Genomic DNA, 23747 nt, shown 5'->3' on the forward strand with positions numbered 1-23747 from the left:
AACAACTAATTAAAACTAAATTATAAAAGATAAAAATATGTAAGTAGTACATGAATTAATGAATCGCCAAACTACTAATGAGATCTCTACAGCTCTAAGACCCATGGACCGGTAGGCCTATGATGCCGGACAACTGATCACTCACAATCAATTTAACGGCGCAGGTTTAGCACCTTATTGATTGGTTTTTCCAACGACATTACGCAGTTTCTTTTAGCAGGCAACCAACGTGTCTGATCCAACTCTCCAACTCCACTGTGAGGACGACCAGACACAACCACAGAACCATAGCAATGTTTCGCTTTGGCAGCATGAAAGAGTTTCATCACTCCAACCAAAAGCCGGAGTAAATTGAACCGAAATGGACTCAACTGAGCGGTCTGCGCCTCCCTCCTTTCTCCAGCTCTTTGCGCACACCTTCCACTCGCCTCTCCTCATCATCTCTCCCAGCAGCTCCTCTTCTTCCTCAAGCCTCCGCTGCCACGACACGCCAGACATGACGCCCTCCAAAAGGATCAACACCTGCCACAGGACTCCCAGAGAGCGACGTAGCCGCAGGCTGCAGCAGCCCGCCATTCCACCTGCTCACTGCCTCATGGCCGGCTTGTTGTGACCGCGCTGGCTGGTCCACTAACACCTCCTCCTCTGGCACCTGCGGCCAATCAGAGGCTAACAGGTGACGTCATCCTCCAACCAGCGATGGCGGCAGGGTCGTCTTCCAGAGTCCACATCTCCGTGTGTGTGTGTGTGTGTGTGTGTGTGTTTAGGATGTGCTCCAAGTGGTGGAATGTCTTGACTGAGATCGGACCCCCTCCAGAAGCATTCTAGCGGGCTCCTGTTCCCCCACACACACCTCCCCCTCCCTGACTCAGGGAGAGAGCGGGATGCTTTCATCAGCCAATCACAGACATCCCCCCCCCCCCCCAGCCTTCCTGGTCCCTAAACTGTGTATCCCTCCTTTCCCCCCCCCCATCCGTCTGGGAGAGTCATCCGTCAGCGGACTGCTGGAGGGTGAAATTAAAATCAGGGTGGGTGATGCCTCTATGTGGGGGCGAGCGAGAGAGAGAGAGAGAGAGAGAGAGAGAGAGAGAGAGAGAGAGAGAGAGAGAGAGAGAGAGAGAGAGAGAGAGAGAGAGAGAGAGAGAGAGAGAGAGAATGTATATCCCTACAGTACGGAAGGTCACTATGAGGCCACTGGGAACCATAATGTCAGCGGTCTCTCTAGGGCCCCCAGCACTGAAAACCACACACACACACACACACACACACACACACACACACACACACACACACACACACACACACACACACAAACACACAGACACACACACACACACCCCTATGCTAATACTTAATATGTGGTCTGGGAGTAATGGTTAGTTCCATCTCATCTTCCACCAGACCCAGACATTCTGCTTTGTAATTACTCTAGTCAGGTACTGACGAATTGTAAAAAGGGGCAGCATGGGGCAACTGGTATGCGTGTGTATGATACATGGGGGGGGGGGGGCAGTGATCATCTCCTCCTGCCTGTTGGGCCGGTCAGCAGCAGGCTGGCTCGCGGATATGACATCACTGGCCAGAGACAGCCCTAACGATGATGGGTGAGCCGGGGGGGGGTGCGTCACCGGGTGAGTTAGTCCTCACCAGACCGACCGTGACCGGGGAGGGGGGGGTGTACACACTACACATGATGTCTTACTCCGGAGAGGTTTGTGAGTCCAACACCTGGAATGAAGCCATACAGGCCGTCCCGTTCCCGTGGTGAGAGAGACGGCGGGAGGAACTGGGAATAAACATCCTCTGCTGGTCCAAATGCACTTACAGGTCAACAGCAAAAGAAAGCTGTTTTCATCCACACAAGAACCCACTCACATCCCCCCCAGGCCCAGCTGGGTGGAGGACCCACTCACATCCTCCCCCAGGCCCAGCTGGGTGGAGGACCCACTCACATCCTCCCCCAGGCCCAGCTGGGTGGAGGACCCACTCACATCCTCCCCCAGGCCCAGCAGGGTGGAGGACCCACTCACATCCTCCCCCAGGCCCAGCAGGGTGGAGGACCCACTCACATCCTCCCCCAGGCCCAGCAGGGTGGAGGACCCACTCACATCCTCCCCCAGGCCCAGCAGGGTGGAGGACCCACTCACATCCTCCCCCAGGCCTAGTGTTGGCCGTGTGGTGAACACTCACATCCTCCCCCAGGCCTAGTATATAACACACTCACATCCTGCATCAGCTTCTCCAGGCTCTCCTGCAGCTCGTAGAAGTAGCGCGAGGTGATGAGGCCCTCGCGGCTCTTCTGCAGGCAGTCCCTGGACAGCTCCGTCAGCTGGTGGTGGATGAAGCTCAGCACTCCGTCTGCCAGCGGCTGCACCGTGTCCGGGGCCGAGGACGAGAGCAGCTCCGCCAGGCGCACCTCCATCTGGGCCCTGGCCTGGGGAGAGGGGAGGGGTGAGGAGGGGTGAGGAGGGAAGGGGTGAGGAGGGGTGGGGGGGGAAGGGGTGAGGAGTGGTGGGGGGGAAGGGGTGAGGAGGGGTGGGGGGGAAGGGGTGAGGAGGGGGGAGGACGGGTGGGGGGGAAGGGGTGAGGAGGGAAGGGGTGAGGAGGGGTGGGGGGGAAGGGGTGAGGAGGGGTGAGGAGGGGTGAGGACGGGTGGGGGGGAAGGGGTGAGGAGGGGGGAGGGGGAAGGGGTGAGGAGGGGGGAGGGGGAAGGGGTGGGGAGGGGTGGGGGTGAAGGGGTGAGGAGGGGGGAGGGGGAAGGGGTGGGGAGGGGTGGGGGTGAAGGGGTGAGGAGGAAGGGGTGAGGAAGGGTGAGGAGGGGGGAGGGGGAAGGGGTGAGGAGGGGTGGGGGGGAAGGGGTGAGGAGGAAGGGGTGAGGAGGGGGGAGGGGGAAGGGGTGAGGGGTGGGGTGAGGAGGGGTGAGGAGGGGGGAGGACGGGTGGGGGGAAGGGGTGAGGAGGGGTGGGGGGAAAGGGGTGAGGAGGGGTGAAGGGGAAGGGGTGAGGAGGGGTGAGGGGGAGTCACAGGGCAGGGTTAGAGACCGATAAACGGTTGCTCATTGAACATTAAAGAAGGCTAATTGCATAGAATGCAAGATCCTTTTATTTTGCTATTAATTATTAAAAAATATTGATCCACTTTTAAAATGTTAAGCTATGACGTGAAGCTGATTGAGGAAATCCATTATTGAAGGTGTTTTTTTTCTGTATCCATACCTTGGGGAACCTCTCCTTGTACACATGATTCATCATCACGATCTCATGGTCAAAGGAGACGGGGGATCGCCCAGGGCTACGGATAAAACACAAAGGTTACAAAGGAATGAGTTCGGGAAACAAATCCGCCCCGTCGCCAACGTAGGGTTGGTATGGACTGGGAGCGAGAGAGGCAAGCGGAATGTACGTCCCGGTAAAGAAGCTTACTATCGGAGCGGGTTAGTGTTGGACAAAATAACTTTGAGAAGACCCCTACGGTGTCAACCTGTGTGTGTGTGTGTGTGTGTGTGTGTGTCTGTGTGTGTGTCATAGAGGCAGACCACATGGGGTTACAACGATGTCCATGACAGCACTCGCTTCAAAACCTCCCCGATGACGACAGGCATGGCTGAACACAGAGCCGCTCCCAGACTGAGCAGAACGCGTCTCCTGAGACCACAACTTCCCGTGTGTTGGAGAGCAGCGTCCCTGTGTCTGTCAGTACCAGGTCACTGGTTCAAGGGTCAGCTCTCCAGACACCAGAGACAGAGATGCTTCTCTCCTTTAGTCCATCGGGGGCCCCCAAAGAACACAATCTCCCAATAACCTGAGGCCCTCATTGCCCCGAGATCCCAGCTGAATAACACTGGCCTTTCCTCCTCCGAGGCGATCCCTGTTTGATTACCCCTCCGCTGTCTCTGAAGTCACCGAGGCAGCGGCACTGGCCTCCACCTTCCTTGGCCTTCATTCACAACAAGATAGCAGTGAGGATATCATGTTTTATCATGGATAGATTGTGATCTGGCGGCCATAAATGAAGCCGTCAATATGATAAGTAACCGCACCTTCTATAAGCTCCACCAAACTCTCCAGTTGTTGAATTCTTATGTTTTTGTGCCTACTCCAATTTTGATTGCATGCTCTGCTTTGGATGAAAACATCTTAAAAATGACTAAATATCAAATAAAAACTATGGAGTTCAGTTTGTAAATGTCTTGACCCCTACTTCTTCCAGCTTATCTGTTTTTAACTGTGTAATTCTATGTGAAATCTAATAAAAATAATTAATACAAATAATTGTTTAATCTCATTGAGACCCATATGGTAAAAAAAGAAGGTAAAATCAATTAAATAAATGTTATTATAACAAATAATGAAAGCAACTGTTAATAATATAACTTTTGTGATCATTTAAATTGATTAACAAGTACCCTACTGAACACAGCAATAAGCCAAGAAAATAATAATTCAAAGACAAAGACACACCCAGCCCAGACGCCCTGGGCTGGGAGCAGGTGAGGGCTCCGTCTGTCTGAGTCATCGACGGACCAGTGGGGGGAGGGGGGAGGGGGAGGCAGACACCGATGAGGTAATGCTTTAGGTCATACACTGGCAGTGTTGTGGCCAATTACAGAGCCTAATAGATATGAGAGCACCTCCAATGTGACACATAGGTCAAATATCACAACAGCACTCGATCAACACCAACACTGAGCAAGAAGTGTGTGATGTGATGTGGACAAAACAAAAAGTGAATTAATGAGTTGCTTGTAAACTACTGTTTTCTTAAATGCAAAAACAATTTTCTTGCATATATCATCCCTGATCAATCAAATCCAATCCAATCCAATCAAATCCAAGGGTGTTACATTGGCAGGCGTGGCGGGAAAAGGTCTGTTATAGAGACTTATGGATGTACTTTTCATTTCAGGAGATCTTCCCCTGGCGCTGGCCGGATGATGTCTATATTAAAATGAGATAAGGGCCCTCTCTCTGGTATAGGAAACGCAGACCGCTAGACAAAGCCTAATGAGGATGAGGCTATTAGCCCGCCTTAATGGGAAACAGAAATGTCATTGGACGATACTTGATAACTTGACACATCGTTATTTTGATGAATAATGTTTAAGAGATTGTAATACTTTACCATGAACTTAATAGGAAAGTTCTTGTTTTGAGGTTGAGATGATTAATGGGATAAAAAAAAGCGATACACACTGAATGCATGGCAAAATGAAATCCTAAATGTTTTATACACTATTCTTATTGAATTCTAAATGTGCAGCGTAAAATAGACTTTGTTGAGGAGAGATGATGTCACTTTTGAGACAAAGGCACTAAAAATGCAAACGAGCGCATCGGTGGAGATGATTATTGAAGTAAATCAGATGAGACATCTGATTAGAGCTACGAGATGGGGAGAGCTAGACAGGGGAGAGCGAGAGAGAGAGAGAGAGAGAGAGAGAGAGAGAGAGAGAGAGAGAGAGAGAGCGAGCGAGCAGGAGAGAGCTGCTATTTCACAACTACTGTAGGCAGCTTGGGAAATGAAAAACCTAATTGACCATGACATAGAGAGGTGGGGAGGCTAAATGTGTGAGTCTGTGTGTGTTACTTATATATTGACAAAATCCCATAACCATGACTAACCATAACTCTGACCTTAAGATTTGCCTGTGGAGCATGAATATATATTTATATATATATAAATATATATGTAATTGTGGAGTCATCTGATGAGGATTTATTTGTGTAAGAAGTCAGAGTAAAAATAATTAATACAACTTCAAAAAGCATTGTTTAGCTGACCTGAAACCGCTAAATGAACTAATCCTAGGTTTGTTTTGGACGAGCCTTCCAAATTGTGGAGACATGTTTAACTTTAGGGTGGGCTGCTAGTAGACAAGAAGAGTTGGAGGGTGAGACACACATACAGGCAAGACGCCTCAATGGAGAGTGAGATGGGTAGCCATGGCGAGCCACAGGAGGAAGGGCTGCTCAGACGAATGAAGGATCCAGAGGAGGGAAGAGAACGATGAATGGGAAACAAAGAGTTAGGCTAAGGGAAGGTGGCTCTTTAGAGCGACAGCAGCTCTCCAGCCCTCACAGAAAAGACTCAATTTGCATCTAATTAATCTATAGCGCCCTCATTATTCATTGTAACTGACATACGTGTTCCACACGTGCACCGACACCCACACACTCATGCACACCAATCCATGCACACATAAACACACACCAGTCCTTCCCATCATCCTAAATCTCTAGAGTCCTCTTGCTGTCTGCCTGTGCCCTTAGTGTCTTGATATTTTCTTGACTCTTCTGAGGCGGCTGTCTGCCTTTTTTTATTACCTTTCTTTCAATCTCTGTCAGTCACCCCCCCCCGGCAGTGATTCAGCCTGGTGACGTCGGCGACAGGGGGGTTTGGTGTCACGCGGGAGGAGGACACTCCGACTGGTGGGCTGTATGAACCAGTGTGAACCGGTCTCCGGCGCGCGGACGCATGGCTCCAAGGAGCGGGAGGCCAGGTCTGTTCTCCAGACACATCGCTTGGCGCCCGAGGCTTCTGTCGCCTGGCTACTGTGGGGCAACGGGACCGGGCTGTGGGCCTCTACATGGGACCGGCCGCTACCTCCTGGTCCTGATACCCCACCGCCCTTCATCTGCCCAGTGCTACCTCCTGGTCCTGATACCCCACCGCCCTTCATCTGCCCAGTGCTACCTCCTGGTCCTGATACCCCACCGCCCTTCATCTGCCCAGTGCTACCTCCTGGTCCTGATACCCCACCGCCCTTCATCTGCCCAGTGCTACCTCCTGGTCCTGATACCCCACCGCCCTTCATCTGCCCAGTGCTACCTCCTGGTCCTGATACCCCCAGCGCCCTTCATCTGCCCAGTGCTACCTCCTGGTCCTGATACCCCCAGCGCCCTTCATCTGCCCAGCGCACGACGCTACCGGCTGCACTATTTTTTTAAAAACAAAAGCGTAAATCTGAGAATTGCATATAGGGGAATGATATGGATGGACAACGAAGGAGATATTAAAGACGGATGAGGGTGGAAAAAGTGACAACGATGCATTTTTACCACCTTTCAGTATGGCAAGACAACACAGCAGTTGATGGGCCGTGAGGTAAATAGAGGGAAAAGTCACTTTGGAGGCTGGGAAGTCGACAGTGACGGATTACAGCGGGGCGTTGGACTTGTATGGATCTCTCCCCGCTAAAGGTCCAGGGCTCTCGGGGGGGGCAGGCTGATAAGCAGTCTGTGGGTGACAGACAGCGCCGGAGAAATCCCTCCGCACTGACAGAGTGAGGAGCTCAGGCCCGCTCACCGCTGTCAGACCAACCTGACCTTTCTAAAGACGGACACACACACACACACACACACACACACACACACACACACACACACTCCTATCCAGCTAGATAGGACCTCAAGGGGGGGTGGGGGGCAGCCAAGGTTGTTTGTTCCGGACAGGTGTGGTAAAAGTGATATATACATACAATAATTGGGCACACCTGATTAAAGGATTTGAACTATTATTCCTTTATGGGATGGTGTCTGCGATCTGGTGTTTGTGTGTGCGTGCGTCCTGTAGGTATGTGCGTACGTTTGCTTGTGCGAATGAATCTTTGTGCACATGTGTGTACGTGAATGTGCTTGCTTGCACGCCCAGCTGTGTGTGTGTGTGTGTGTGTGTGTGTGTGTGTGTGTGTGTGTGTGTGTGTGTGTGTGCACGTGCGCGGCCGAGCCGGCGGCCCACCTGAGGCTGCGGGAGCGGGGCCGCATGTTGGGCGAGCGCCGGCCCTCCTCGTCGGTGATGCTCTCCGAGCTGAAGTGTTTGGTGAGGAAGTGGAGCTCGTCCGGCGTGGGCTGGAAGGGGAGCTGGTGCAGCTTCTCCTGGGACGAACAGGAGGACTGAGGAGCAGAGAGACCACACGTTACAGCCAGCAGCTCCCCCGGTGGACCGGAGGACAGGACGCGCCTCGGTGTTATGGGAAGGTGAAGCAGGAGAACTAGCACGGAGGCCTCGCCTGTTAGCTTCACTACTCTGAATGAATGTCTGTGTCCCACAAACAAAGACAACGAGAGGCACATAGACCAACGTCTTCATTTAGAGAGTAAAGCTATTATGCTTCGTTCCTCAACAGCAACAATACAATATAAAATATAAAGGAGATAGACAAATGATAGACACCAATTTTAATATGTAAAAAATTGTAGCAGAAATGTAAAGTGATCAAATGGTAGTGGTACCAGCCACGATTGATTCTAGTGCACAATGCAGTGCAGTGCAAAAATGTTGTGCAATTACAGAAAAATATAACAAATATAATAGTCTATTGTTGTATTTTGTGGGGGTTGGTTTGTGGGTATGGACTTCATGCCCACATTCGACTCCACCCATGGGCACCACGTTGGTATGGGTGACCTACCCTCTACCCCAGTGGGAGAAGGGAGGGAGGGACCTACTGAGACGGTTGAGCTGGGAGTGTTGGTGCCATAACCAGAGGAAGGGAGGGACGCCAGCGACCAGCGTCTGCCATCCGTCCTGGTGGACGAGGAGAGGGCGAGAGAGAGAGAGAGAGAGAGAGAGAAACAAGATATTTAACAGGTGGGATTTGTACCTCTGGACCACACGGACAAGATGCAGCGCCCGGTATCAGACACACACAAAGCCATTCACTTAGAACAGGAAAGGGTGTCATGATGCAGCACAGGCATCAGGCTCGAGAGGTGCTGAGCAAAGAGAGCGCAGGGAAAGCCATGCGGTGTTGGAAACGCATTCACCTCTGGACAGAGCAATGGATCTGTAAATCATCCTGCTGAATAACGCTGATAACTGATAGCAGTTAGCAGTGAATAACGCTGATAACTGATAGCAGTTAGTGGTTAACAGCACAGCGGTTTATTGATTATTAAATCATCCTGCTGAATAACACTGATAACTGATAGCAAGGGGGGGCAGGGAGGGGCAGGGAGAGGCGCTTCACAGTCAAAGCCGAGTAGACGTTACCTGTCTGCTCTGTGCCCGTGACTGTTTAAAAAAAAAAAAAAAGACACACGTTTTTAATAACCTTGTATTTATATTAAGGGTCGTTAAATGCACAAACCCCATACACACCATGATTCCGCACTCTATAAAGTCCAGATTTTTTGGGGGTTTGTTACAGAACTCCACCACTTGATGTCACTGTTGTCCCATCATTCAAAGTGCAGCATCACATTGACGCCACCACACAGAAGCATCCCCAGTGAAATACATAACTCCTTTGAAAATACACATAACGACAAAAAAACTCCTCATTTAAATGACCAGATTATCCTCATCAGATTTTTTCACAAAGTGTTCCTTTAGAGTGGTGTCGGATGAAAACCCAGTTACGTAGCCGTGTATCTTTGCCTTCCAATGCAATGTATTTAATCCTACTCCAAGCAGCTGTCACCATTGGCAGGCGTCATAGAACAGTCCAATAAAGGTCTCAGCTTGGCGCACACACAGAGGACCATGAAACAGACAAGCTTTACATCACATCACATAAGGCCATGCCCTTTCCTGCTCCTCTAAGTCCCACTCCTTAATTACCTTCTAAATTGAAGGCATTGGGAGATATTATGCGGAATGAATGACAAACTCAGACCTCCTCTTGGACTTGTCATTGGCTCTCACATAATAATCATCATCCTCATGGTTTTCAACCCCCCCCCCCCCCCCCCCCGTCAAGCAACACACAATATTCCATTTAGACACTGCTGACATTAAAGGCTGAACTATGGAGCCTCCGTCACTCAGGATCAATGTATTCAATTTGGTCTCAAGCACCTCCGATCCAAAACCCTCACAACATTTGTGGAAGGAAATTTAGTGCAGTGCAGTGGAGTGGAGTACATTTAGATTCATGAATAATATGACTGTCTGGTTTTATATGAGAGTTTAACATCCATTACTCCGGTCTCTGGAACATATAAATTATGTATGCTGATAAATGACATGCATTTCGTTGCTATTGATTCATATTTGACTCACTGACCACTAGGGTACTAGAGCTTTCACCTGATGTCGCTTACATCTCCCAGTGCCATCTTTATTCAGCTGTACTGCATATAGATGGCAGATTGTCCTCCAAGGAGATTTTATTACATTTGCTGAAGCTATACCAATTCAAAACAAAGTGTTTCATGAGGCATCATTGAAACCTCAGCACATCTTCACAAAGTGTCAGTACTAACTTTTCTTTATGTTTGAACCATTTGATTTAGTAGAGATTTGAGATATGAGCAGGGCCGATAGCGAACAGAAGAGCCCCTACAGCACATAATGGTGTAAAGAACAACCAAACTGGGTGCAGTGAACCCCTGCCAGCGAGCACTTGACAGCACGCTCCTTAGCACACCCTAGAAGAAAGCATGGAGAACAAGTTTGCTGTACTTGACGCCCGTCTCACCTCCGTGCAGGAACGAAGGAGAAGTGTGCCGCGGTGTTGGGGGAGAAGTTGCGAGGGCTGTCTAATGGGCTGGTCCCTGGGAGAGAAAGGGAGAGGGATCGTTAATAATACAATAAAATGCACAGATAAAAGCCTTGTTCTTAGGTTCTAAAAGGACCGATGTTAAGACTAACCCCTGGGTGAAGTACAGACCATAGAAACAGATACAGGCCGACCCGGACAGTCATGAGGGCCAGTTAGAGGAACGTTACGACCAGCATGGGACAGAGCTGCACTCTGCACAACACGCAATGCATTTGAACAAATAGAAGCACTTCTTCCTGAGGTTGAATGGATTGACCCCAAAAGGATGCACAGAGACACAGAGATGATGGAGAGTCTAAGCCATAGGGGGACTGACCACTCAACACCCGTTGGGTGATTTGGATCTTAAAGGGGAGGCTCTTTTTACAAACATTACGATCCATACTGCACTACACTCAAATCACAAACCATCAAGCACTATATAAAAAAGTAATGGCATAAGAAAAACATATGCAATTAAACTAAATATAATACAATAAATATAATAAAAAAGTCTGTGTGTTTTTTTTGTGGCACGGATTAATAAGACAGGAGAAGAGCCGCGATGGGTTGTGAAGCGTTCCGAATGCATAATTAATCGCTCCATTTCCATTTTGTTTGGCAGCACGTCGGAACAGGTCTGAATCTCAAATATTCATATCAGCGTTCGCCGTGTGTCAGCATGCTAACCACTCTGAGACACTTTTCGTTTTCAAATCCTGCTCCAATCTCTGCCCAGATTGTGTGTAAATGGAAGCATGGTCTCAAGGGGTCTATTACCACTGTAGAGAGTTAGCTTTCACACACCCATGTCACGAGAAAAGTGTGTGTGTGTGTGTGTGTGTGTGTGTGTGTGTGTGTGTGTGTGTGTGTGTGTGTGTGTGTGTGTGTGTGTGTTAACTCAAGAATAAAACGAGAAGAATCCACTTATCTTTGCAAAGAAAAATTGCAACTCTGCAGCAAAACGTTTACAAAGTGACAAATTGGGCACTGATGTGTGGCAAGGCAAGGAGCTCTACCAAACTGTGGCAATGTCCCTCGTGTCTACTGGCAGAAGGACTTCTGTTAGAGCAGATGTGAAGCCTAAGGGTCGTCTGCTCCATCAGCTCAGCAGGACATGGATTACAGAGCCTTGTCTGAAGAACGGTAGCTATAGGCCATATTCTGGACCCTAAAGGAGAATACTTATCACTCACTTAATAGAGCAAGGAACTGAAGGAATATTGTTGAAGTATCCGGGCTACATGTGTGTAAAGGTGGGGGCAGGCCAACCATATAGTTGTATTGTTGATATTTAGGTACTGTGTCTTAAATTAGGGATACCATTGGTACATTTTCAAGACTATATATATCCAGATCTGAGAAGTAATCTGGGGCTTACTAGGATTTTCATTGCACTAATGAATGGAATCGCAAGTGAGTTGAGAAGACACATAAACAGTCCTTTCTAAAAGCATACTTTTGCAATGGTAGTTTGTGCCAACCTGGGTGCCATCAATAGTAAGGCAAAACAATTACGACAATAAAATTCATCTTTTTATGTTGCCTATAATGAACCCACACAAGCCCTAGTGTGAACCATATGCACGGACATGCTCTCTGCCACTGAGCGCTCCACAGTGACCCCAGTACCTACCCCACAACTCAGGCCTGGTTTGAGTTTACACATGGAATGATGAAAGGCAGGGAAATAAGTGTTCAAGCTAAGCATGGATATTAGTTTCACCGGTCGGTGTTGAAGCAGCCAGGCTGTCAGCGCTCACAACACTTCACAGTGGATAGACTCTACAGTGACCTAGTTTGGAGAAGATAAGCAGAGTCTACAGACTGTGAAGTTGTACATGCAAACCCACCGCTGTGCCGCCATCGTCTCCCTGGAGAGATGTGCGTAGGTTTAAAGCAGCGGAGGGAAATTAATTGGTGGGAAAAGCAGAGAGGAATTGAAAATGATTCACCATTTGAAGTGAACAGGAACCTAATCAAGATTACTAACAGGCAACCTTTCTATCCCATTTCCCTATTTTATCAACAGCAGACTTCAAAACATCCAGTGACTGGTTACGACAAAAGGGTCTCCATTTCCATTCAAGGCAACCCAAGACCTCTGCCCATCAACAAAGCTCGACCTTTAGCAAAAAGCAACAGTGACCGAAGACAGAGGGGGGCGGTGCTGGAAGCAGCGGTAAGATAAGTAAAACAGAGAGAAATGAAGAGAACACAAATACATGGACTGATGGTGAAATGAGGAGAAAACAGGAGACAGAGTTGAACAAGAAGAGTGAAATGAGAAGAAAAGAGAGCAGCCAGGTGGAGAGGTACAGAGGTTGATTCTATGAGGAGTACTGCTGCTCATCTTCACCATGTGTCTGGAGGACAATGGACTGAGGAAGGACGTGTAACAGAACTGATGGTTAGGCACCATTAGAGGGAGAGGGAGGAGCACACATAAGTATAGAGGAGGATGGGGAAGAGAAGATGTAAAAAACTAACACGTATAATAAGAGACAACGGCACAAATGCAAAAAGAAAAGAGAGATGGATGAATTATATTGCCTTCAAAACATATATATGCTAACATTTAACAATGCTGCATCAGGTGTTCATAAGGATAGAGTGTAATATAAATATTTTAAAACACCATAGGGAAAACCATTTTGGTAAACAACACGATTGAATATTGCGTATCGGTGGAGACGGCCCTAACCCTAGTATTAAGAGGTCAGTTTGGGGATGGGGGCAACCAAACCATTTAGGATGGTACCGGCCCTAACCACACTCTGCTTCTGTGAGGCCTGACGCGATGTGTGGGAGGCTGTGAGGGGAACAAGCTTTCTTACACGCACACACACTATAAAATCAAGATGCCCATCAAACTACAAAACAAAAATGTTTTCTCATTATCAGATGTATTTTAAAGTCAAAGTACTTAGCATCATAAAAGGGAAGAAAATGACAAACTGAGGGAAGCGGTTAGTTACGTGGCTGTTACTATGGCAACACGGCAACCCTGAGCCCGGCGACAGACAGATGCAGAGACAAGAAGACAAGGAGGGAGGAAGAGACGGAGAGATGAATGGATGGAGAGAGGCAGAAGAACAGACAGAGAGAGGCAGAAGAACACAGAGAGAGAGAGAGAAGAACAGACAGAGAGAGGCAGAAGAAGAGACAAAGAGAGGCAGAATAACAGACAGAGAGAGGCAGAATAACAGACAGAGAGAGGCAGAAGAACAGACAGAGAGAGGCAGAAGAACACAGAGAGAGAGAGAGAAGAACAGACAGAGAGAGGCAGAAGAAGAGACAGAGAGGGGCAGAAGAACAGACAGAGAGAGGCAGAAGAAGAGACAGAGAGAGGCAGAAGAACAGACAGAGAGAGGCAGGCAGGGGATAGTGGGTAGGGTTGTTTAGTTTGAAATGTGGAGGCTGCAAAACCACACTGCTTTCCCCTCATCTCTTCCAGTGGCCAGCCTGAAGGCTGTAGATTACTGAAGGAGATTACAAGGGGTGTGTGTGTGTGTGTGTGTGTGTGTGTGTGTGTGTGTGTGTGTGTTTGAGATTGACAGGTGTAGAAGCCATGTCATTTCCTGTTGTGAAGGTGAAGGTGATTGTAAAGGCTTGCAATGCACAAACAGCCGGGACTAAAAGTCTCTCCGTCATTCCTGTTCGGTCAGGCGTATCTATCTGTCCTTCCATCACACCCGCCACCTGCTCTCTCTCTCAGTCCTTTCGATTTCCTGTCAGCCCATTCACCCACTCTGCTCCTTCCAGACCTCACCCCCTTAGCTCTGAGTTCTGATCCCGTTGACTCAGCTCAAAATTTGATCTGGAAATACAGCCCTTCTGTGGTGCTCTCCACCCATATATATATTGATCATCATGGGTGATGATCAATATATATATATGGGTGGGGTCAGATATAGCCTACACATTGTGTGACAGTTGTGTATCCTGTCCTCTGTTGAGAGGACTGGGGGCTAGCTGGGTGAGAAGACCCATCAACAGGCTATCAAGTCTTCAGAACTCAGCTGCCACTCACTAATTATCTCTTATTCACCAGCCTGTTCTCAGACGTATATAAGCCCAGCACTTTAAATGGGGGTGGAAGGAAGGACTGGCTCCGGCACGTGTAAACCCTCTCTCGAAACGTTGCTACAATTCAAGCAATTCAGCCCCCCCCCCTCAAATTGAGGTAAAACAAAGCGACTTTTGCCATGTGTGTCATGTTGTGTGATCGCAGCAGTTAGTCATGGTAGGAAGCAGCAGGAATCCTTGATCAAGCGTAGCCATGGGGATGCACAGGACGCAGATGGAGAAGCAATTAAAACACAACTACAGCCACAGCAGGAACCCAACAACAAACTGATATCTGCGTGTGAGCTCTCTGAATGGGACTGAAGGGAGGGGGATGGCTTAGGGCTTCATGGGACACTTTAGCTTCACATTGAGTCAAACCACATTTCATATCGTGTTTGCATTGAGAATACGGGCGTGTGGGGGTGTTACCTGTGTGTCAGTGGGGAGTGGGGTCTGGGTGGTGTCGGGGAGGTGTTACCTGTGTGTCCCGGCAGAGGGGAGTGAGGTCTGGGTGGTGTCCGGGAGGTGTTACCTGTGTGTCCCGGCAGAGGGGAGTGAGGTCTGGGTAGGGTCGGGGAGGTGCTGGACGTCACAATAAGACTCTTCCTGTTGCTGGTCCGGCAGCTGTGGGAACAGAAGTAACAGCGTGAGGACAAGCCAACGGACCAGACTGGGTTCTGTTACCCTTTACATAAAGCTGGGTTAAAGAGCCTCCAAGGAGCTCACACACATTTTGTAATCCACTGGTGGACAGATACGCCCTGATGGTGATACACATTATCAAAGCTTGAGGCTAAAACCCCAAACCATGGTTATCTAAGCTGCAAGCATCTCATACTCTGTACAGACAGAATGAAACACGCTCATTATTGCCTTTTTCAGCTACTCCTAAGTCAAGCTTCATTAATAATAGATTTTCATGACATAATAATATCTATTTAATCAACAGAATAATGAGACGAGAGGATTATTATTATGACAATAGTCAACGGATAACACATTCACTCTGATCTGTGTGTAAGCATTAACCAGTGGTGATAACACAGTCACTGATCTGTGTGTGTAAGCATTAACCAGTGGTGTTGAATGAGATATTTTGATTTAATTTGTTTACAGCAGCAGTTTGTGTTATTTTTGTATACACATGTTTGGAGACCTTGCTTAAAGGCGAGATATTTGTAGTGTTGGTATTAGTATTTTTTGTCATAATTTTTGGAATTCTCTAATAAAAACCAGACCACAATCAATAAATCCTTTGCTCTTACAAACTAAAACTCTGGTGTCTGGTATAATGTGTGAGTCTCCACGAGTCTAGGCAGGCCTGGTGCTGAAGCTAGCGAGCTAGGCAGACCTGGTGCTAAAGCTAGCAAGCTAGGCAGGCCTGGTGCTGAAGCTAGCGAGCTAGGCAGGCCTAGTGCTAAAGCTAGCGAGCTAGGTAGGCCTAGTGCTAAAGCTAGCGAGCTAGGCAGGCCTAGTGCTAAAGCTAGCGAGCTAGGCAGGCCTGGTGCTAAAGCTAGCAAGCTAGGCAGGCCTAGTGCTAAAGCTAGCGAGCTAGTCAGGCCTGGTGCTAAAGTTAGCGAGCTAGTCATGTGTTTCGGGGAGTGGCTTTGGAGGCTTGAGGGGAGGGGCATATTTGAGTATTTTCTATGTTTGTGCCATTGTTGTTACTTTAAAGTAAAAAGATATTCTCGTTTCCTTTTTCTTTGCATTTATTTGAAGGCAATTATCAAGGCGGCCTGGAACTGAAAACACAACCACCAAGATGAAGACCCACCCCAAATACAATACATCCCAACATACAAATGCATCTTGCAAGACCACCAAAGGTATCTCCCATCACCCACATCCCAATAGAAACTGTGCAGATCCACATTGAATGGAGGCTCTACATGGACAGCAGAGAGATACAGGCACAGCCAAGTGTTTCACACGTGGAATCAGAACGGAGTGAAGAAAACAGGGACAATTCATAGCAGCAATTAAAGTTCCAGATGGACAAGGGCAAAGCAGACAGCTACACTGACAAGAAGACAGAAGAGAGGCAGGAAGGCGCACAGAGACCACATCAATCCACAGCCTTGCCATCAGTCAGTTGTGCATAATGGATACATGATGGGACTATTAATGCAGGCAGCATAGGCTACAGCACAATAATACCCACAATGTTCAAATCTGTCAGAGACACACACAGAGCACCAGCAGGTATTTCAGTTTGATGTGTGAGTGTTTGTGTGCACACGCTCACACAACAGAGGGACTAGCTAATGCAGCTCGACTCCACTGGGAGTCCACAGGCAGACCTGGCACTCTTTCTGCCACTTGGACAGGCTGTGGTTAAGCTGTCTCCATGGTGGCGCACAGACCCTGCTCTCCTGATACAGAGTGAATCCAACCTCAGGTTGTTTAACCCCGATACGCTCCACTCCATCACTCCCTCCCATCCAGCGCTGCCTCCCACTGCGCCTGAGACCACTTTGTCTTCCCTTTCATCTCATCACTAAGGTGCCGCTGGCTCTTTCCACACACACACACACACACACACACACAGCTTTGAATGCTTCATCCATCTACTTCCACCCAGTAACTGTGTTTATGGACAGAAAGAGAACTAGGTGGTGCTGGGGGGGGGGGCACAGCCAGGTAACGCCTGTGTTTTATATACAATAACGAGGCCAGCATCATATTCCTTGCACATTTACTGAGCAGACAGACGTGGTATGAACTGGAGGAACAGAAAACACGACCATGTGCTGGTACAAAGAGATGAAGGGGGATGTTTCCTGCCGTAGCAGGCTCATATCGAGCCCCTGTGGCCGACACACCTCCACCTTGTGTGTGCCTACACGGTGCGTGTGTGGCCATGTGTGTGTATGGGCTACACACGTGTGTGCGGGAGAGGATGTGTGAGGATTTATAGCGTACTACTTTTAGGTAATCGTCCCAGCAGGACCTTATTCAAAACAGAGGAGTGTTGCAGGCATGCTTGATCATATACTGCTGACTACACACACCAAAGCAGACGGTAGGATACTGTCTGGTCATTATGCCATATGTCCACGTGTGTGCGGCCTGTGTGTGTGCGCGTGAGCGTGTGTGTGTGTGGCTGTGTGTATGTTTTTTGTGTGTGTGCACGCCAGTGTGTGTGGTGTGTGTGTGTGTGCACGCCTGTTTGTGTGCACGCCTTTGTGCGTATGTGTGTGTGTGTGTGTGCATGTGCGTGTGTGTGTGTGTGTGTGTGAGCGCAAACTGGAGCATGTATGCCGCCCCATGCAGACAGAGAATCCTGTGGGGCTGATGTGTGACTGAGGCGCGGGTTGGACTGCATCGACTGCGGTCCAAGCAGTTTCTCGACTAAACCAGCGTGATGGGATGTGCCCAGGGTTAGGATGCCAGAACCACACAATTATGTTTGGTGGGCAGATGTGATGGGCCAATTACCACAGCACACACATGCTGTTAGCCCACAAACACCTGCGAGCAATGGGGGCATGGGGACTTTTATATGCCCGTCTCTGTTTGTGTGTGTGCCCCAAACACACATTGCACACACACACACACACACACACACACACACACACACACACACACACACACACACACACACACACACACACACACACACACACTTCCTTTTGCTATTGGCATCATTACAGAACACTCTAAGGGGTTTATTTTCTCATGGAGACATTAACCTTTATGACTCTGGGTTCAGCAGTGTTAACTAAAGGAGGGAGGGGGGGGGGGGGGGGGGGCCTGGCGAGGGCAGAGCCATCAGCCCAGTGGAGCATTGGAGTGGATCAGTATGGACACTGGTTCTTCCTGTCTGGGCAAGACGGAAAGAAAACAGCAGGAGGGAGAGTTTGAAAAGAAGATTGCCCCCCTTCTCACCAGCTGCCTCCATGCTGCAAGGAGAATACACTTTCCCAGCCAGACACACACACGCACGCATGCACACACAGACACACACACCAAGAAATATCTCAATAATAGAATGAATGTGAACTATATTGACTCTTCAGTAATAACAGCGTGGCACTGTTGGAGAGACAGCGGCTGAATTGCCGCTATTTTCACTGCTATTGCTTTTATCAGTAGAGCCAGACTTGTGCGGTTCCTTATGTCAACAATACACTTCTTCACAGAATGTGAATTATTTATTATACATATTTTATCAAAGTATGTTTAAAGGGTGGGGAGGGGGGGATTAGTGTAACCAATTACAGGTCGCAAAACTAGTAACAAACTGTACTGAATGCCTGACCCATTCTTGGCCTCTCCTTCTACAAAGAAAGAACCAGTAGATTTGTGCATAAACCTTTTAAAATGCACTTTTTAGAACCTAACCCAATTTCAATAAATCCCCAGTCCAAGTTTGAGAGTTGTCTGGTATTCATGTGCGTCTATCACTGTCCACATCTGTGTTTTTATAACAAAAAACGCAGTGACTTTGCAGAAAGCAAATTCACAAACATGCATAGATCGCTCTGATAAGAGTGGTACATTTATTACTCAACACATAAGGAAGAGCCATATTCTATTGTCTGACTTCACCTTCTGTAATGCACGCTCACACACACACCTCAAACACAGACACAATGATGGAGGTCTGAAGTCTGATTGCCCACGGTTCGATCGATAACACAGGTTACGGCCACCACAGGAAACTAATGGCTTTCGTATCCCAGCATGTGTGTGTGTGTGCGGTTTGTCTCCAGGTCCTCCTGTCTACCTCCCTTTTTGAAACACTGATTTTACTAGGTCGCATCGAAGCATCGCTCACACCTCACGCCACTTAGAATCCACATTGACAATGCGGAATTGTGTGTATGCTTCTTTACCATGGCTTACACATGATATTCTCACTAATTGTTTGTTGTACATGTGGACATATGCATAGTGTCATTACGAGTATAATTTTCAATTAAATACCTCACTATCTAAATCTATTGTTAAATCTGCCATTTTGTCTAGAAGACGACTAATCACATATATTCTTCAGAATAAACGGTTAAATTAAATAAAGATCTCAAAAAGATAAAAGGAAGCAGGAAGCAGGAGCAAACTAAACAATATGCATCTCTGTGCACGTTGGCATGTGTGTTTGGCAACCAACACCTGTTATTAGTTAGCAGGAAGAAAATATAGACTGGTAATGATCTGATCTGATATTACCACCACCGTTTCTCTCTCCCTCTCCCTCCCTCTCTCTCTGCCTCCCTCGCTTTCTCCATCTCTCTCTCAGGCAAGATAGCGTAAGCTGGTTGATGTGAGTATTGGGGTGGAGGAGGTGGTGCCACCATGCAATGCCAAGTGAGGTGATGCGTCACTATTTGGACACTAACCTGTTAATCAATCAAGGGATCAAGGCAAATAAGCATGTTCCAACAAAACTAAGGAGTGGTTAACATCACTGTCCCTCATGAACAAGCATGTGCCCGCAGCAAACCCATGCAAACCCACACACACACACACACACACACACACACACACACACACACACAGTCATTTGGTCAATCTGGTTCGGTGACCTTCATGTAAGCTTCCACAGGGCAACCAGAAAAGCGTCAGAACAGCGATGGGAAAAGGAAGGTAAGCAGGGAGTGGCGAGACACAGAGCAGGAAGAACATCTATCAACATTATATTTAAAACAGTGGGAGAGAGAGGGAGCACTCCTTTCTAGAAACATAAGACATCTGAATCCGAGAGCAGTAGTTAGTCAAAAGGAATCCAATAAAACGAGCAGCAGGCGGCAAGCTGCAAAAATGACAAACAAATAGCAAACAATAGCTAGCAAAAGAGAGCGAATGAACGCGAGAGAGGGCGAGGGAGAGAGCAAGAGAGCGAGAGGGAGAGAGCAAGAGAGGGAGAGAGGGAGAGCAAGAGAGGGAGAGAGGGAGAGAGAGAGAGGGAGAGAGGGAGAACGCGGGAGAGCGAGAGAGGGTGAGCGCGAGCAGAGGGTGATAGCAGGGAGAGTGTGGATCTACCTCTTGGAACGGCGGAGCATACTTCTCTCAGGCAGGGAGAAATTGGAGAGCACGGTCCAGAAGGATTCAGACATGCTAAAGCCCTGGAAACAGGGACACCAGCGTCCAGCCTGGAGCTCCACAACACCAGCACAGCTCCCCGGCACACAGGCAGGGACAAGAGGAGGGAGGGGAGGAGAGACAGGAGAGGAGGAGAGACAGGAGAGGGGAGGCAGCGTACGCCAGCCAACGGAGGCGAGCTCACACCTGTCACACGCTGTTACAGCGGGTGAACCCTCCCTCCTCCTCCATGCTCTCTCTGCACCACTCCAACCCAGTGCCGCTGCCACCACTGTTCTACCCACTGCTCTGTTCTCCCCGTCTGTTCCTGCCACATTAGGTGCGAGGAGAAAGGGACAGAAAGAGAGAGAGAGTGTAGATAGCACTGTGGCCATTAGATGGGGTCATTGGTCTGTTTGATGACACTGGAGCATCTGCCACTGCCAGTCCGCCACGCCCCCTGGGGCCAGACACCATTGCGACCGAAGCAGAGCACCCTTACCTGGCCACACCTGGACAACATGTTGAAAGCCGCTAATAACATGCAAAAGGAGCGCTGACAGTTCAGTAGGAAATAACGTCCCTGAGCTGTTGAAAGGCAGCTTGAGCCCTGAAGCTTGTAGGGAAGCAGCCTAAAGAAATGCCATGCTGGATACCGGGACCTCTCTGGGCGGCTCCTACTCCTCTGGTTGATCACTTGCTGGCCAGCTCCTTACAGGGATGTGTGTGAGTGTGTGAGAAGGACTGTGTGCATGAAAAGCGCTTGGCAACGAGAAGCTGGGATTGTTGAATAAACAAAGGACAACAAGTAGAATAAGTATAGAAGAACCAGCTATAGCCTAGAAAACTGATGAATATCCTCATGGTAACATGAGGCTATGTGGTAGTTTTCGGAATGGTATTAAATGTAATTTATTCTTAAGACAAACTTCCAAGGACAGGAAAAAGGGCAGATGGTGCTTTAAAACAGAACTGTCTTTGCAAAATATTACACACCCAACACACAGCATATAAAGGACTAACCTGAGTCCCAAAGACACAGAGGACAATACTGCGCCAACGCAAAGCATACTAAGACTCTCAATACCTCCTCAGCTAGCTAGGTTAGACATACAGCACATAGACATACAGCACATAAACATAGAGGCTAGGTCAACCAAAGAATCGATTGGTCGATGTGGTAAAATAGAAAAATATGCCCAATATCTTCAGATGAACTTCTGCCACACCACTTTGGCGGCTGGTCGCCTCATTATCACGTCAGTGCTACTGATACGTTCATACTCAGAGCCTATCAGGCGTTCAGGCGATCAGGCACAAAGTTCACAGAGCATCGAAGACGCAGTAAGATAGAACTGGTGCCTTTTTAAAAAGTCAATAGCACTCACTCAATATAGCACTCACTCAAAAAGTAAAAATGTAAATGAAAGTGATTGCGCCACAGTAATGTCTTCTCGCCGTCTGTACGAGCAGAGATCTAGTGAAATGGTCCCAGCGCACAGCACACTCACAGCCTCCAGGCGTCTCCCTTAAGGTGAACTTACCATCACTTTCAACATCGTTTGGCCGACAAAAGCCCGTCGGTGAGGTTGAGCTGACGCCACTTAAAACTCTAGCAGAGGAAACAGCCACACACTGAGCAGTGCTCTGATGCTTACCTCCAGAGGAAGGGGTTTCCTCCAGGGTAGTCCGGGGCTGAGAGGGGGCCGTCGGACCCACAGAGGGAGGGGGACGGACAGGAGAAGGAGGGGCAGCAGAGGGCTACGGGGCTCATAACCGCGCACGGACAAAACGATGTGGGGGACAGCAGGTGCTGGATGAGGCTGCTGTTGCCGTGGCAACGGAGCTGAGCCGGGGACCAGATTCTGCCCAGGGGGAGAGGGATACGGAGAGGGTGAGGGTAGGAGTGGGTTGGCTGCGTGCGGGACAGTACAGAAAGTTGACGACGAGCAAGTAGAAGATAAATGAGGATTTGACTGCATGGGGTCAGAAAGAGAGGCCTGTACAATACACTTTGTTTGGGCCATGCAGAACTTAATTATACTCTGCTACCTTACACTTCTCTTGTCCCTAGTGTGTGTGTGTGTGTGTGTGTGTGCGTGTGTGTGTGTTTGTGTACAGAGTGCGCTCTGAGGTCATTAACTGGCGGGGCCAGCCCCTTGGTCCAGCTGGGCATGCAGAAGGGCCAGAACAAGGCTGGCTCTACCGAGAGACCATATGGGTTCAAACCCGACGTGTCTACACGCCCCCACCCCCAACCCCCTTATTGGGAGTGCGGGGATAACCACCTGCTGGGGGTGGGACTACAGGCCTGAATGTGAGAGAGGGCATTTCTTGCTGGCTAGGCTTGCAGGGTTGTTTAATTTAGTCTCCTTCGCTCTCCCTCTCTCTCTGCCTGAATGGAAAACCCTAAAGAGTCATGGTTTTCCATTCAGACCAAGTCTGAGGTGTTCCTGTAACTATGTAATGGGTCCCCTGTTTAACCTCTCTAACCCCCTACCTTTCAAGCCACTTAGTGTGTGTGTGTGTGTGTGTGTGTGTGTGTGTGTGTGTGTGTGTGTGTGTGTGTGTGTGTGTGTGTGTGTGTGTGTGTGTGTGTGTGTGTGTGTGTGTGTGTGTGTGTGTGTGTGTGTGTGTGTGTGTTGAAAGCTGAGCCCTAACGTCCCCTGCTAGGCTATATTTGTAGTGGCAGGAGGACAAACCACAGTGGGATAATACAAAGCTCTGCACGTTCAACTCCATCTCACTTGGCCACACAGAACAATCAAAAATAAAGACCTAATTATGAGCAGCACTATTGTTTGGTGATATACTGTATATTGTAGTTTGAGCAGATTCAAGTGAGGTCAATTAAACACTTTTTTTGATTACAACTAGTATTAGCTACCACACACACACACACACACACACACACACACACACACACACACACACACACAGTTCTTACTGAAGTCGTAAATTGGGAGCTCCTGCTCTGTCTTTCCTCCTCCGCATCTCGCTTCCCAGGTCAAAATGGAGACTAGTAATCTACAATAATCCACTGGAGAATGCCAGCTCACCTGTCTGTCAAAGCCATGCTTGGCACTGGCTTTGCTGTGTGCCCAGACTTGTACCGAAGAGGCATAGGGAACTCGGCCACAAGCTTCCTGGCACATTCAGGGAGGACGCC

The 23747-nt window shown here is 48.7% G+C and overlaps 1 protein-coding gene across 7 annotated transcripts in view; it reads right to left on the minus strand.

Annotated features, from left to right (window-relative positions):
* mast2 (microtubule associated serine/threonine kinase 2) overlaps positions 1 to 23747 on the minus strand; it is a 105416-nt gene that overhangs the window by 22943 nt on the left and 58726 nt on the right. For 2 of the 7 annotated variants that reach the window (XM_079740091.1, XM_079740090.1), the window contains exons 5-11: positions 15087 to 15178; positions 10421 to 10496; positions 8992 to 9012; positions 8448 to 8526; positions 7738 to 7892; positions 3216 to 3291; positions 2225 to 2434 (exon numbers count right to left, since the gene is read on the minus strand). In XM_079740091.1, coding sequence (XP_079596217.1) covers positions 2225 to 2434; positions 3216 to 3291; positions 7738 to 7892; positions 8448 to 8526; positions 8992 to 9012; positions 10421 to 10496; positions 15087 to 15178 — 709 coding nt within the window. Of the gene's footprint in view, positions 1 to 2224; positions 2435 to 3215; positions 3292 to 7737; positions 7893 to 8447; positions 8527 to 8991; positions 9013 to 10420; positions 10497 to 15086; positions 15179 to 20539; positions 20677 to 23747 lie in introns of those variants that run through there. The other 5 variants (XM_079740096.1, XM_079740094.1, XM_079740095.1 and 2 more) reach the window with 3 other exon arrangements.

This window comes from Pollachius pollachius (genome assembly GCF_949987615.1).
Source record: "Pollachius pollachius genome assembly, chromosome: 7".
Taxonomy (NCBI): Eukaryota; Metazoa; Chordata; class Actinopteri; order Gadiformes; family Gadidae; genus Pollachius; species Pollachius pollachius.